The sequence below is a fragment of the Bidens hawaiensis genome, unplaced genomic scaffold, assembly GCF_021521415.1.
Source record: "Bidens hawaiensis isolate Kalapana, Puna unplaced genomic scaffold, B.hawaiensis_p1.1 tig00002273_1, whole genome shotgun sequence".
NCBI lineage: Eukaryota > Viridiplantae > Streptophyta > Magnoliopsida > Asterales > Asteraceae > Bidens > Bidens hawaiensis.
Genome location: NW_027491121.1, coordinates 712,056 through 727,715, shown reverse-complemented (window position 1 = coordinate 727,715; position 15,660 = coordinate 712,056). Strand labels below are relative to the sequence as shown.

Here is a 15,660-nt window from a genome sequence, read left to right as displayed (position 1 = left end):
TGAGATAGAGAAGAAAGGGATCAGACCCTAATAATATCTGAGATAGAGAAGTGAAAATGGATCAGACCCTAATAATATCTGAGATAGAAAAGAAAGGGATCAGACCCTAATAATATCTGAGATAGACAAAGGAAGGGATCAGACCCTAATAATATCTGAGATAGAATGGATAGTAAATATAAAGTAGGAAAGAAATAAAGTATGTACGTATGTATGGAAGTATGAAATAAAAGTAAATTAGTAAAGTAACTATTATGTATCTTTGGATGCATGATTGAAGGTAAGTGAATGTATTGTATGGTGTATGATTAACTAGAACTCACTCAGCGTAACTGACTTTTAGTATGCACGCAGATGAGTAGAATGCGACAGCTGGCGTGAGCGGGACACATGGAAGAAGAACAAAAGCCTGGCATCTGAAGATCTGCTATGTTTTATAAGTTATGTTTGGATTTTGAAAGACAAGAATTATGTTTTAAGACATGTTTATGATTTGATACGTAATGTTTGATAAAAGTTTTTATATTCCGCGAATGTTTTTATTAACTCTGATGACTAGAACTATGTGAATGAGTAAATCCAACACCAAAGTAGGGCTACCGGTAACGGGGCCTTACAACTCACCCAACAGTTTAGCCAGCAACGGCGTCACATCAGCGACCCAGCAGACATTCTAAATGTGGTCAGGAAAGATAATGAAACGCTAAAAGATTTCATCACCAGGTTCAACCATGAAGGTTTGAACATCGGCGGCATGAGTGAAGAACTGCTACGGGCAGCCTTTCGCCAAAACGTAAAGTGTGACGACCTTATTCGGAACCTTACGGGCAGAGATGGCATGCTGCAGCGATGAGATGATGTTATGACCGCGGTCAAGAGGTACGTGCGAATGGAGAAAAGTCTGGGGCGGAAAGTGGCAAAAAACGATGCCAAAAATGATATCAATAGAGCCCGCCAAGGCAAAAGAATATCTTATGTGTGGTCAAGACTAAATAATGAAAAGGAGTCCGCGGCGTATGAACCTTTCAAAGCTTAACAGAAAGGTCAGAAGAATGCATCCAGATGGACTCCGCTGACAAAAAGCTCAGCCCACATCATGTATACGGAGGGGATCCAACTAAAGAAACCGGCACCAGTCAAGCAAGGGCCAAACACAGACATGAAAAGTTATTGTGATTACCATGAACAACATGATCACACAGCAAATCAGTGTTCTAACCTGAAGGACGCCATCGAAGAATATGTTAAAAATGGAAAGTTGGATCACCTCGTAAAGAGTATCAAAGGAAGATACAGGCGCCCACCTCCAAGAGATGGTGGAAGGCCAGAAAAGAAAATCAAAGACCTCCACGCCAACATGATTTCGGAAATGTATAATCCAAGAAACGAAGGCAAACAGAATATGCGGCCTGGAAGGAGGAACAAGTCATTTTCCCAAAAGTAAAAGGAGGGGCAAACAAGAAAGCACCCTTAATGATTACAGCTGTATTCGGTCACTACCGGACACCTTTCATCGACGCGGGGGCAACATCCAACATCATGTACCGCCAGTGTTTCGACTTACTGGAAGACAAAGATAGGCGGCGATTAACACCAGTCAATGCTTCGATCGTGGGTTTCAATCAAAGTGTTGAATACCCGCTAGGACAGCTGACATTCCCGGTCGAACTAAGTGATGGAGTCCATTCACCAACGGAAGACGTTGACTTCCTAGTAATGGAAACACCCCACCCACATTTTGATATAATCCTGGGAAGGGAAGCAATCGGTGATTTCAACGCTAATCCCTCAACAACTCATGGAATATTGGGAGTACCAACCCCAACGTGGATAGCAATGATCCACGCCAACAAAGAGTGCAACATGGCGGAAAGAAAAACACCGCCACAAAAGATGTCAAAAACCTGCAAAGAGAGAGAAGTGGAAAAATGGGTGCTCAACAAAGAATTCCCAAAACAAAGCATAACCATTGGACCAACTATCTCCGAAGAGGCGCGGGCGGCACTGAAAAGATTGTTAATCAAGAGCATCGATGTCTTCGCTTGGACCCCGACAGACATGACAGGGGTCCCAAGAAGCAAAGCGGAACATGAGCTAAAAGTCAATTCAGCCTTCATCCCGGTAGTACAGAAAAGAAGAAAGATGGGGCCAGATCAAGCAAAAGCTTGCGATGAACAAATCCAGCAACTGGTGGATGCGGGCATAATCCCCGAAATCCAATACCAAACATGGATAGTCAATCCAGTGATGGTACCCAAGGAAAATGGCCAATGGCGCATGTGTATCGACTTCAAAGATCTCAACAAAGCGTGCCCAAAAGATTGCTACCCATTGCCAGAAATTGACCTTAAGGTGGACGCACTGGTACCCTTTCAGTTCAAATGTTTTCTAGACGCGTACAAAGGGTACCATCAGATTCACATGGCGGTAAAAGACAAGGACAAAATGGCGTTCCGAACAAACAGCGAAACATATTGTTATAAGATGATGCCATTTAACCTCAAGAACGCCGGGTCTACATACCAGCGATTAATGGATAGAGAGTTCAAGTCTCAAATCGGAAGGAACCTAGATGTTTACATGGACGATTTGGTCGTAAAAAGCAAGACGGAGACAACAATGTTGAAAGACATTGAAGAGACCTTTAAAACATTAAAGTCAATCAGCATGAAGCTCAACCCAGGAAAATGTTCCTTCGGGATGGAAGAAAGTAAATTCCTGGGAGTGATTGTAACAAATGACGGCTTCAAAGCCAACCCAGAAAAACTAGAAGCTGTGTTAAAGATGCCTTCACCAAAATCTGTCAAGCAAGTACAAACACTTAATGGCCGATTAGTCGCGCTGAACAGATTTTTATCAAGTCATGCAGAAAGATCTTTTCCGTTCGTCTCAACCTTGAGAAACTGCCTCAAGAAATCTCAATTTCGATGGACAGAAGAGACAGAAACAGCATTTCAGGAAATCAAGTCGCGCCTAGCGGAACTACCAACGCTAACAGCCCCTAAAGCTGGAAAGCCAATGGTAGTGTACCTAGCAGCGTCAGAAAGAAAGAACGGTCAGTGCTGTCCTGATGGTGGAAAAAAATGGTATTCAAACGCCCATTTACTACTTAAGTCGCACCCTTGCAGACACGGAAACAAGGTATTCCACCTTGGAAAAGCTAGTCTTATCCCTGGTTCAGACGGCGCGGCACTTAAGAAGATACTTTCAAGGCCACCCAATACATGTTCTCACCAACTTTCGCTTACAAAATGTAACATTCCCAAAATTTCGATTCAAATTTGACAACTTAGGAAAGTTGAGGAATCAAAAATAATATCAAGACAAGTCATGAGAAAATATTAAATAAGGAAATATAAAGAAATAAGGAAATTTAAAATATTTCCTAAGTTAAGTTATTCCATATTAAGAAAATGGGAAAGGAAACTCCATCCCACATGGAAGGATGTAAGAAAGTGGAAGCACTTTACTTGGGTATAAATAAGGAATATAAATCCCATCCCACATGGAAAGTGGTAAAGAAATGGAAGCTCTTTATAAGGAAGAGATTTTCCATGGTAATATTATTTTATGAATATCATGCACCAAGTAGTCCTAGCGGAGGGTGCGTAGCAACCGAAGCACACGCGCTCGGGCTCGGGCGAGGAAGAGGACGATGGCGATGGCGATGGCGAAGGCGACGGCGACGGCCGCAAGGTGGCGCTTTGATGGCGCACTTCGCACGCTCGCATCGCCGCGAGCCGCTTTAAGAGCCGCCTTAGTATTTTTGGACAACGTGAGTCAGACCCAGATATGACAAGCTATCAAAGACAAAAAACCAAAACTGAAAATTAATATCCAGGGACCCATCGCGATACGCGATGAGTCCAAGAACGAGGCCATCACGTAGCGCGATGGGCCATGATGACCCATCACACACATGTCATACTCTGGTGACACGTTGCAGCAGGGCAGGACACGTGGCAGACGTGTCAGGCCACATAGCGACACGTGGCGAGATCTCAGAAAGCTAGGCGTCGCGGTACGCGACGCTATTGAAGAAGGGGTCATTCACGTACCGCGACGGGACCAGAAATCAACTATAAATATGAGGGGCATCGGCTCATTTCACACACACACTTTCCACTCTCTCTCTATAATTTCACTCTCTCTACATTGGTTACGTGCCAAGAACCGTTTTGCGTGCCACCAACCCGACAAATATCACCTCGTAATCTATGCCAAATACCCGGTGTTTTCCTCGAAGTGCGTGCTAACCAAAAGTAACCCGACATTCCGCCTCGAAGTACGTGCACAACCCGGCAACACGTGAACATCGCCTCGATTTGCGTGCCAAAGAAGGTTGATCAAGAACACCTCGCTAAACGTGCATATAGAGTAGAAGTGCTGCCCAAATAAACTTAGGAATATCTAACTCCGAATACCGTGCGAGGTAAGGGGTTCTGCCTAAGTTATTATTTTATTGTTATAAATGGCTTAGACCATAGTCGGGGGTATAGCCCAAACCTTGATTACGATTAAGAATAATATAACTTTTCTTAAGCGAAGGTTATTGTTAAAATAATATTTCTTTAATATTAAGAAATATAATATTCAAAGTGTATAGTTAAATAATGTTTCTTCTTGAAGAAGAAACTCAGTATAGACGTTTCTTTCTGAAGAAGAAACATAGCATATAATTGATAAATAAGAAAGAGGACTAAAGGTCCAAATGTTTTATATAAACAAATGATTTTATCATGGTTGAAGTTATACCAAAATAGACTAAAGGTCTAAAGCTAGATCGATGATCTAGTTATTTATACAAATGTTATTCTCGTACTATAGGTCCGAGGTAACAAAACAAGAAGAAGAGAACAGAAAACATGAATCAATATCAGAAACTGATTATAAGCAGAAAAGGTGAATACGCCCCAAACCTTTTATATTGAGTCAGAATGTTTGTATAGGATTTACGAATCCTTAAAACTTTGTGTACAGTAATAAGAAACGGACACTCTGATTAAGAGTATACATGTGTCTGGATCCAAACATACATGGTGACTCGGCATTTCCCCGAGGCCATGCATATCATCAACATGCCTCTGAAGGTCTACGGGAATTTTCAGAGAAATGATATTGTGTATATAATTAATTGTCAATGTTACTTAGGGTAATTTGATCCCAATGTAGTTGGGTGCCTAATGAGTAGTCACAAAGGTATTATTGTTGGTTTCACAAAGGTATTGAAAAGATATTTTTAGAGTCAGCGTCATTCACCAGCTGTATGCTGACGTATTTTCTAACCATTTTACACAAAAAAAAGAAAGGTTAGAACAGACAAACAAGAAGGAATAGAAGATTGGAATTATAATCATTAGATGCTATCTGATGGCTCAGATATTTTATTTCAAAATATAAAAAAATGACATGTTTTATAAAGAAATGTATTTGAAATATCAAACGGGTATTTAAACCTGAGTTTTTAATAAGTTTTCAATATAATATTTAATTAAAGACTTCCGCTAAAATGAAACCTGCAACTCTGATTTATTTACAAAACATGTACCAACTATTAATCACACGCCTAGGTCCTAAGTGAGGGTGTGACACAAAATGTACTGAGCAAGCCAGAACTGTCCGGGAGGCTTGCAAAATGGGCGATAGAGTTGGGAGAGCACGCCATTGAATATAAACCCAGGCCAGCAATCAAAGGCCAGGTTTTGGCTGATTTCATTGTCGAAATTCCTCGAAAAAAAGAAGAAGAATTCCGAAGAGAGATTGAACCCCCTGTTGATCAACAAAGAGATGAAGTCTGGAAGTTGTTCACAGACGGAGCTTCTAATGATGAAAGTGCAGGCGCGGGGCTAAGAATAACCAACCCGGAAGGACAACACTTCACGTATGCAATACACCTAGAATTCAAAAGCACAAACAATGAGGCGGAGTATGAAGCGTTGTTGGCAAGGTTAAGAAAAGCCAAAAAATTAGGAGCCCAACACTTAGAAGCACACGTGGATTCAATGCTAGTGGCAAACCAGATTGAAGGATCGTACGATGCAAAAGACGACAAGATGGTGACATACTTAGCACATGCCAAAGTGCTAATGGCAGCCTTCGCTACATGCAAGGTGAAACACATCAAGCGAAGCGGGAACAAACAAGCAGATGCCTTAAGCAAATTGGCGTCGGTTGGTTTCGAACATCTCGCAAAAGACGTCCGCATCGAAGTTCTGACAACACCTTCAACAATGAACAGAGAAGTTTTCGTGTGTTCAGCGGCAGAAACAAGTTGGATGACACCAATCATCAACTACCTAGCGAGAGGTATTTTGCCAGAAAAGAAAGCGGAAGCCCAAAAGATTCGCTATAAAGCCTTGAATTATACAATCCAAGATGAAATCTTGTACAGGCGATCGTACTTAGGGCCGCTTCTCAGATGCGTAGATCCGCAAGACGCAAATTATCTACTGAGAGAAATTCACGAAGGAATATGTGGCGTACATGCGGGTCCAAGAATGGTGGTCGCCAAAATCATGAATACGGGATACTATTGGCCAGGCATGCATGCAGACGCCGAAAAGGAGTTGAGACGATGCAGCGCGTGCCAACGCCATGCGCCAAATACCCTACGCCCAAAGAATGTCATGATCCCGGTAACAGCCTCTTGGCCATTCCAGAAATGGGCAATTGATATAACAGGACCATTTCAGAGGCACCAGGGCGGGTGAAGTTTCTCATGTGGCAATCGATTATTTCACAAAGTAGGTTGAAGCAAAGCCAGTAGCAACAATCAACGCAGCAAGCGTCACAAAACTTTATATGGGAGTTCATCATCTGTCATTTTGGATTACCCATGAATTTGGTCATCGACAACGGAACACAATTTGCTGATCAACATATCCAACGATGGTTAAAAGAGCTCAACATCACTCAAATGTTTACTTTCGTTGCTCATCCACAAGGAAATGGTGAAGTAGAACGCGCCAACAGAACTATTGTGGGCGGAATCAAGAAAATGTTGGCAAATCACAAATCAGGATGGGTTGATCAATTACCCCACGTCCTATGGGCCATACGAACCCAAAGAAATACACGTAACGCGGAAACGCCGTTCAACCTAACTTATGGTACCGAAGCAATGATTCTCGCAGAAGTTGGCGTTCCATCACCAAGGGTCACATTACAAAACGACAATGAGGCGAAAAGGCGCCTAGACCTAATGCTCCTGGAAGAGCGTCGAGAGTTAGCCGCAATCAGAGAAGAAAATTACAAGCGCCAACTACAAAAGTACTACGATGCAAAAGTAAAAGTATGTGAGTTCAATGCCGGAGATTACGTCTTTCGCAACAACGAGGCATCAAGAGCGCACACGCAAAGCAAGTTAGTGCCATATTGGGAAGGCCCTTATCAAATTAAAAAAGTATTGGGAAAAGGTGCCTATGTCCTGATGCAACTTGATGGATCACCAATTCCAAGAACGTGGAATGCGGCACAATTGCGAAGATGTTATATGTAAATCGATTCCAAAGTTGTAAACACAGGCCAAGGGTCAAACAAATTTGAATGGAAACGATACTCCGCATTTCACAAAAGAAAAGTTCATTACACTTATGTACAAGTAATTACAAGCGAGTACTGACACCCGCGAAACAAAAAAAATGACAGCTATACAAGACAAAGAGATAGCCTAGTAGACGTCATTAAGACTATTTCCTGACTGGTCAACAGCAGCCGCATTATTTCCTTGGTCACCACCAGATGTGGAGGACGGACCAGCCAACGAAGGCTCTAGCAGCTTCCTCAACAGTTGCATGCCATTTTCTTCCTTAGCGTACCCAGCAACCGTTGAAAGAATGGGAAACGTAAGAGCATCATATTCCGCCTCAGCGGCGGCATACTCCGCTTCCGCATCAATAGCTTGAAGAACGTAAGCTTCAGGAGGAAGGTTATCACGCAGGTGCGTCACAGCATCCTGAAAGCCCATCTTGTGACCAAGTTGCCGGGAAGCAGTAACAAGGGCCCGAACACAACGCGTTAAATCATCGTCAGTGATGATGCGTTGGGCAACCTACATAATAAAGACGTTAATAAAATGCAAGTAAAGGCATAAACATATATTTACGAAATACCTTGCAGATGGCGTGTTTCAACAGCCAATCGCGGTTGGCAGCGGCAGCGGCACACTCAGTAGACAAAGCTTTAATAGTCTCCTCATTGGAGACCAACGTGTTAGCCAGCTTGCCCGCATCCGCCTTCCTAGACTCAGCTTCCGCCTCCAACTCTTCAATACACTTACGAAAAACAGCGTTTTCACTCTCGAGTTTGGCGGAAGCCTCCTTGGCAGAAAGAGCATGGCTGCGTGCATCCGCAAGATCGGCGTTGGACCTCTTGCAGGCAGCCTCAAACTCCTTAAAGCGAGCGGCGCGCTCGCGGACAGATTCCGCCAAATCTGCCTCAACTTTCGCCAACTTCGCTTCAGCATCAATCAGAGCCAGGCGATGCTCCGATGACTCTTTATTTGCCTTCCAGGCGGTAGCCTCAATATCTTTCACCAACTGCTCCATCTCTCCCATCCGGGTACTTGCCTCGATCTTCTCTTCATGAAGAGCACGGTTTTCGCGTAGCAATTCCGCGAAACTAGAGAAAGTCTGAGCTTGGTGAAAAGCAGCGTCGGAATACAGACTATTCCGAGGCTGGATTTTGTGAGCAATGCGCTCGCCAGGAGAAACAACATGTTCCAAAAACTCTTTACAAGTGGCTGGGTCTTCAAAATTGGCCTCGCAAGCAACCTTCCATCGAGGGCGAAAAACCTGATTCGCCTTCATAGAATCACGGGGGTCCATATCTAGATTCAAAACCCCGCCACTTAAACCACCACTAAACCCGCCACTACTGCCACCGTAGAAATCAAAATATCTACTTTGCACTTTCGCACCAATAATGAAAGGCGGCGGCACGACCTCATCACCATCAAGAATGTAATCCTTGTCTGGTGAGGACTGTCTTGACTTCATGAGATCGGCAAAAGAAATACCCGCCGATTCAAGACTAACCTTAGACGATTCGTCCATAATCGCCTTCATCAGTCCAACAGATGACATTTGCTGAGAGACTACCGGAATAGAATATTCCGTCGACGCACGCACAATCATCACAATGGTTTCGGCCTCAGACGGGCCAACCACACCCGTCATCATTGGCAAACTCAGCATCTGTACAGTAGGCATCGCCTCCGACAAGCCGCCAACACTTGTCATCATCGGCAAACTGGCAAAAACAGCCGCCAGTGAAGATGCAGCAGCAAAAGCAGCAGTCGGTGAAGAAATCGCCAAAGTACCTAGAACATGGATAAAAGGCAAATTAAAGTGGATCGTGTCAAAAAATCTCAATATTGATCACGAAAATTATACCTGGCGACTTAACAAGACTGCCCTTCTTCACGAAACTGCCAAGCCGAGGCTTTTTGAAGAGGTGGTGTACCTCTTCATCGTCTTCATTAATCACAGGGGTGGAGCCTGAATTGTGTGGAACAGTGAACGCCCCACCCACTGCGGAGGAAGAAGAAGATGAACTGGTAGATACGAACTTCGTATCCACAACAGTTCCAGGAGCTGCGGATGTAGAAGACACATGTTCTGTCGCCACCAAAATTGGAGTAGCGACAACCAGACTTGTGTCCAAGACAGACACAGAAGTCACAGGCTGCGAGACTGAAAGCAATGAGAAGCCAACAGAAACCTGTGCGGAGGTGGCTGGGGAAGACACCGCGCTAGCACCGGAACCAAGTGCTTCAAGCAATGTCGCGGACGAAGATACCGGAGCCCTAAACGGAATAGCGGAGATGAGAACGACATCGTCGTCATCATCCACGACGTTTCTCGCGGAGGTATCTATCGGAGACGCAAAAGTCTCCCCACCACTGCGTTGTGTGCCCCTACTACTGCACTTAGGAACATGCACAACGTTAGGTCGTCTACCTGGAAAAGCAAGTTGGAATGTTAGAAAAGAAACAAATAGAAGAATACGTTCAACGATAGCGAGTGGAACTTACCCCCATGAGGGTTAACAAAGCTGGGAGATGGCAGCGGTCGTGGAGCAAGTGATTGCCCCATATGAAGAGGAAACACAAAGTTCCGGGCAGTCCTTGCAAGGATCGGCTCCTTATGAGGACCCAAATCCCTCCGCCTCAATAATTTCGCGCCCTTAGGAGCGGGCTGCAGAAGGAGCATAGATCATCCACCTCTGAATAAAGGAAGTCGGGTTACTATTATATGAATATACTTAAAAGTAGAGAAGAAATACGATACTAACCCTGAACAACGTCTGAAAGGCCCTGTTACCGGTGCCTCACTTTTGGACGTTGGATTTACTCATAAACACAGTTCTAAATATCAGAGTTAATTAAAACATTCGTGGAATATTAAAAAATTTCATAAACATCACAATCAAATCCATCACTTTGTCTTTAACGAACATATTGTCTTTCAAATCAAAACATTAATTAAAAACGCCTTATATCTTCAGATGCCAGACTTTTATTCTTCTGCCATGTGCCCCCGCTCAAGCCAGTTGTCTCATTCTACTGACATGTGTGCATACTAAAAGTCAGCTACGCTGAGTGAGTTATAGTTAATCATACATCAAACAATGCATTTACTTACCATCAATTGCGCATCCGAAGATACATAATATTACTTTATTCATTTACTTTCATTACATGATTTCATATATACGTTCATACTTTATTATTTTCATACTATATAGTTACTGTTCATTATATCTCATATATTATTAGGGTCTGATCCCTCTTTCCTTTGTCTATCTCAGATATTTTTAGGGTCTGATCCCTTTCTTGTCTATCTCAGATATTATTAGGGTCTGATCCCTCTTTCCTTTGTCTATCTCAGATATTTTAGGGTATGATCCCTTTCTTGTCTATCTCAGATATTATTAGGGTCTGATCCCTTTTTTACTTCTCAATCTTATATATTATTAGGGTTTGATCCCTTACTTCTTCATCTTCGTACATATTGTGTTTACATACCCGTAATATACATATACTTTCTTTTTATCATACATACATACTCATATGTTATCCATATATTTAACATACACATTCAACTATCATATACATACCTCCCTTGTCAATACGTGCAATATCCGAAGATCGTTCACGTACCGACAAGCTTTCATTCACATTCAAAATATACATACATGAATAACATATAAATCATACATGGCATACACTTACCATTTAAGGTAAGTGTATTAACTATCACATCGAGTATGTACACAGCCCCGAAAACATAACAAGGAAATGGGATAGAAACTCACCTGAATGCGGTTACGTTCATCATTAATAGTTATTCCCTTCTTGAGCTGTGCACGGCTAACTGTATAATATTTACATGTATCAATTAACTATTGCTACTCATATCATATTTCTATCTTTATATAACCCACAACGAACAAGGGGTCCGGGGGTAGCGTCCCTGGCAGCGAGGTTCTAGGGGCGGCAGCCCCTATCAAGGTCCAAGGGGCAGAGCCCCTGGCTGGGGTTAAGCTGCCAGGTCAGCTTGAAAAAAATTTATTTTCATTAACTATCTTAACACATTTTCCATTAACATTTTATATTATTTTCTAAGTTGGGATTTTATATAATGGGCTAGTTTGTCTAAATTGGATATGGGCTTAACATTTGTGGACTTAGTTAAATCAGGCCCAACCGTCCACTATTGCATCTAGGCCCAACTAGGTTCAGGCCCAACAGAACTGGATGGCCGAGAACTCAAGGCAGAGAACCTTGATTTGACCGAAAACCTGTTCTGGTCGAGAACCTTGGTTTGACCGAGAACCCATCACTTTGACCGAGAACCCATTTTGACCAAAAACCCCTTACAACCGAAAACCCGGGTTGGCAGAGAATTTGACCGAAACTCGTGGTCTGATGCTTTCAGTTCATATTTTCTATCTTTAATTCCATATTAGGCTCCATAACGGTCAATCGGTACATGACTACGCTTTTAATTACCTAAATCCCGACCCCCTTAACTGTTTTACGTTCGTTATCATCCCATCGCCAAGACCTAACCTGTTTCTAGCATAAAGCTTGAACCTTTAAGCATAGAAACGTCCATTAAGCTAGATCTAGGGTTTTCTTGATGAACCTTTCATAACCATAAGTTTGTTAAGTCCATTTTAATCATCAAGTTTGCAACTTTATGATTTATCTAGACCCGATCTACTCTAGGTTTGAGTTTCATGATTATTCGTTCATAAAAACGTAACCTTTAAGGTCAAGAACATACCTTTATACGGTTTTTAGGTCGCGGCTAGCTTTGGTTATGGACTTGAATCGTATATCTTGTTTGTATATCAAGGATCTATCAATATTTAGTTTGATTTGGACTTGGATTCTTCTCCTCTAGCTCGCGGTCGTATATGGAGGTGTGTATGTGTGTTCTTGAGTGTGTAGGGAATATTATGGATAAGATGGATGGAAATGGAAAGATTTAGGGTTTAAGGGGGTATTTATACTCCCTTAACCCATGAACCTAATACCCATATTTTCTTTTTAGTCCATGGTTAATTCCATTTAATTAACCTACTTATCTTTCCCTTCTACCATTTTACTATTTATTTATTAACTCAAGTAAACAGTCCGTCATAACGAGCCAATATTCAATATTATTATTCTAAATTTTGGGATGTTACACCGTTATGGATGACCGGCACCATATTTGCATCCTCCCAGATGCAACTCATGCCAAACAGCACCAGCGCACGCTCAGAGTAGTGACAGAGTGGGGAAAGGCTGGCATGTAAAGTGGTGAACCAGTCCGAACCAGAAAAAGGAGCCACTTTCGGCTCAGCAAGCTCCTTCACATCCGTAAAATGCATGGAATGAGGAACCGCGCGCGCAGAAACGTAGAAGAACAGACTCTTTCACTCGTGCAAACTCTGCAGTGCATCCAAAGCAATCGCCTTGGAATTAGGGCGAGTAAACAAATTATACCACCCCTGGGAGAAACGCCACCGGTAAAAAGTCGATAACTTGTCAGTCGTAGGCATAATACCAAGGCAATGACAAGTATACTCGAAATGGCGAAGCCGAGCCATTCCGAGTGGATGAATCTGGCTGAGGTGCAGCCCAAAAGCATCCAAAACATCCAGCAAAAAGCGAGTGAGGGGCAATCGGAAATTGCCCAGGAAAAAATACTCCCTATACATGGCAATTTTGCCGGTAGGAGCCTCCCGAGCCGTCTTGCCAAACGCAGGCAATTCAGGTTCATACTCAGGGCCAAGGTTATAGACCTTGACTATATTATTGAAGTCGTCGACAGCCATGCGACAACCGACGAACTCCATGTTGTTGTTCTTCTTGGTCTTCGACGATTGGGAAGACTCAGCCATAAAGGAGAAAGGATTCAAAGAAGGGTGGGAAAATATGCAGGTGAAAGTGAAAAAGTGATTTCCAAATGGAGTAACCCCTCCCTTTTATACTAATCGTAATTAATAAAGGACAGAGATACAAAAGGGATAGACGACACGCGGTCCAATAAACGAGCGCCGCGATAACAAAACGCCAGTGGAAATGTGTTACACCTGGGCGCGTCACCGGGATTCTCGCTCACACTCGCCTGACACAGGCGAAAAAGCTGCACAGCAGAGCAACCGTCGTCAAATTGTCACGTCCAACCATCGTTTCACTGACTTGCATTTAATTCACCCCTTTACGCCAAATAACACGTCATCAGCATACGAGAAAAAGATAAGTGTTGGCAAAAATAGGCTCCGCCAAGGGATGATTTTCATAAATCACCCGCAAAAAAATGGCTCCGCCAAGGGATGCTTAACATAAATCACCCGCCAAATATAGACTCCACCAAGGGATGATTTTCATAAATCACCCGCCAAAAATAAGCTCCGCCAAGGGATGATTAACATAAATCACCCGCCAAAAATAGACTCCGCCAAGGGATGATTTTCATAAATCACCCGCCAAAAATAGGCTCTGCCAAGGGATGATTTTCATAAATCACCCGCCAAAAATAGGCTCCGCCAAGGATGATTTTCATAAATCACCCGCCAAAAATAGGCTCCGTCAAAGGATGATTTTCATAAATCATCCGCTAAAAATAGGCTCCGCCAAGGGATGATTAACATAAATCACCCGCCAAAAATAGGGATGATTAACATGAATCACACGTCAAAAATAGGCTCCGCCAATGGATGATTTTCATAAATCACCCGCCAAAAATAGGCTCTGCCAAGGGATGATTAATAAAAATCACCCGCCAAAAGAAGATTATTATAAATCACCTGTCAACAAACAAAACCATGCTACATCGACTGATGCTTGTTAAGTAACTAATTGTCAGGACAATGGTTTTCATTAACTAGACACCCAAATTGGCAATATAGATGAAAAACAAGCGGACTACAAACGGCTGAAAGATACAATAAAAGCCAAAAGACCATGATAAGTCCACAGCCCCCCTTTAGAAAGGGCAACTATGAACTAGGGGGGACTTGTAGAGGTAGGGTATTAAACCCACCATTTAACAAGTATAACACCCAAATCCAGCGCAACCAGAACGTTGGGCAGAACATATGCCGGGAATAAATGTCATGCGCCAGGCATAACACATGGCGCTAAAGTTACTTCTTAATATAATACACATTCCCTGACGCCTAGGGAATGGTGGCGCAAAGGTCTCATAAGCATGGGACAAAAAGGTACAATCTACATGGGAATAAACACTCAACCAATGGGGACCGGACAACACATAAAGGACGGTACAAAATAGTACAAAACGTCCTTGTCAAAAGGCCATGATGCCCACCAACTTCCACCAACCTCTACGATCACACGAATGGAGAATATTATCGGTGGAGGAACCTGACAAGGTGGTTGACCATCCTCTCTCTCTCTCTCTCTCTCTCTCTCTCTCTCTCTCTCTCTCTCTCTCTCCTCCGGCTATAAATACCAGTTGATCTCCGAATGGTAAATGATATACTCTCTCATACTATCACTATTAATACATTCCATACTACCAAGTACTGATTCTCACACCGGAGGGTGGGTACGAGAGAATCCCCCCCCCCCCCAACATTCCTCGTAACGAGCTAACGGTGTTCTGTTTTGCAGGATACGCTCATCTGCGCCAAGAAGGTTTTATAACCCATCGTAGGGAATACTTACCCAAACCCCTCGGACTAACGTGTTAGACCTTGAGGGGTGGATTTGTGTTTCTTCAATATGGGCTTTATACTCAATTACATTATTAGGCCCATTGTATTCTTAACCCTATTTAAAAGGTCTCTCTATTTTAAATTTCTATTTTTTAAAGTAGTAATATGAAGAAAAAGAACTATCAAGTTAAGCAAGTCATGTTGATGTCAACCGTGAAATACTTTGTTTTTGGTCCGTGTCTTTGAAGCAATTATCAAGTTTGTATCACATTAGGGTCTATGTGAGGTTCAACTTGTCGATCACAAACACAAGTTAAATATCACATAAAGATTTTTAGTTTGAAATGTTATTCCAAAATTTTTGTCTACCGTCAAAATATAGATATATCTTTTACTCGTACATTCCTTTTAACTGAAACGTGATTTAACTTTTGATAATCTAAGATCGAACACAACTGATCCACGATAAACAACATTTAATTT

The 15,660-nt window shown here is 42.6% G+C and overlaps 2 protein-coding genes across 2 annotated transcripts; both read left to right on the top strand.

The window, feature by feature from the left end:
- Positions 1-1,473: 1,473 nt before the first annotated feature.
- LOC143613463 (uncharacterized) lies at positions 1,474-6,710 on the top strand. The gene is made up of 3 exons (XM_077087159.1): positions 1,474-2,250; positions 2,377-3,141; positions 5,571-6,710. The coding sequence occupies exons 1-3, from the start codon at positions 1,474-1,476 to the stop codon at positions 6,708-6,710; spliced, it is 2,682 nt and encodes an 893-aa protein (XP_076943274.1).
- A 125-nt stretch (positions 6,711-6,835) lies between these two features.
- LOC143613452 (uncharacterized) lies at positions 6,836-7,498 on the top strand. The gene has a single exon (XM_077087153.1). It carries the CDS (start codon positions 6,836-6,838, stop codon positions 7,496-7,498), a length of 663 nt encoding a protein of 220 aa, XP_076943268.1.
- The last annotated feature ends 8,162 nt before the right edge of the window (positions 7,499-15,660 follow it).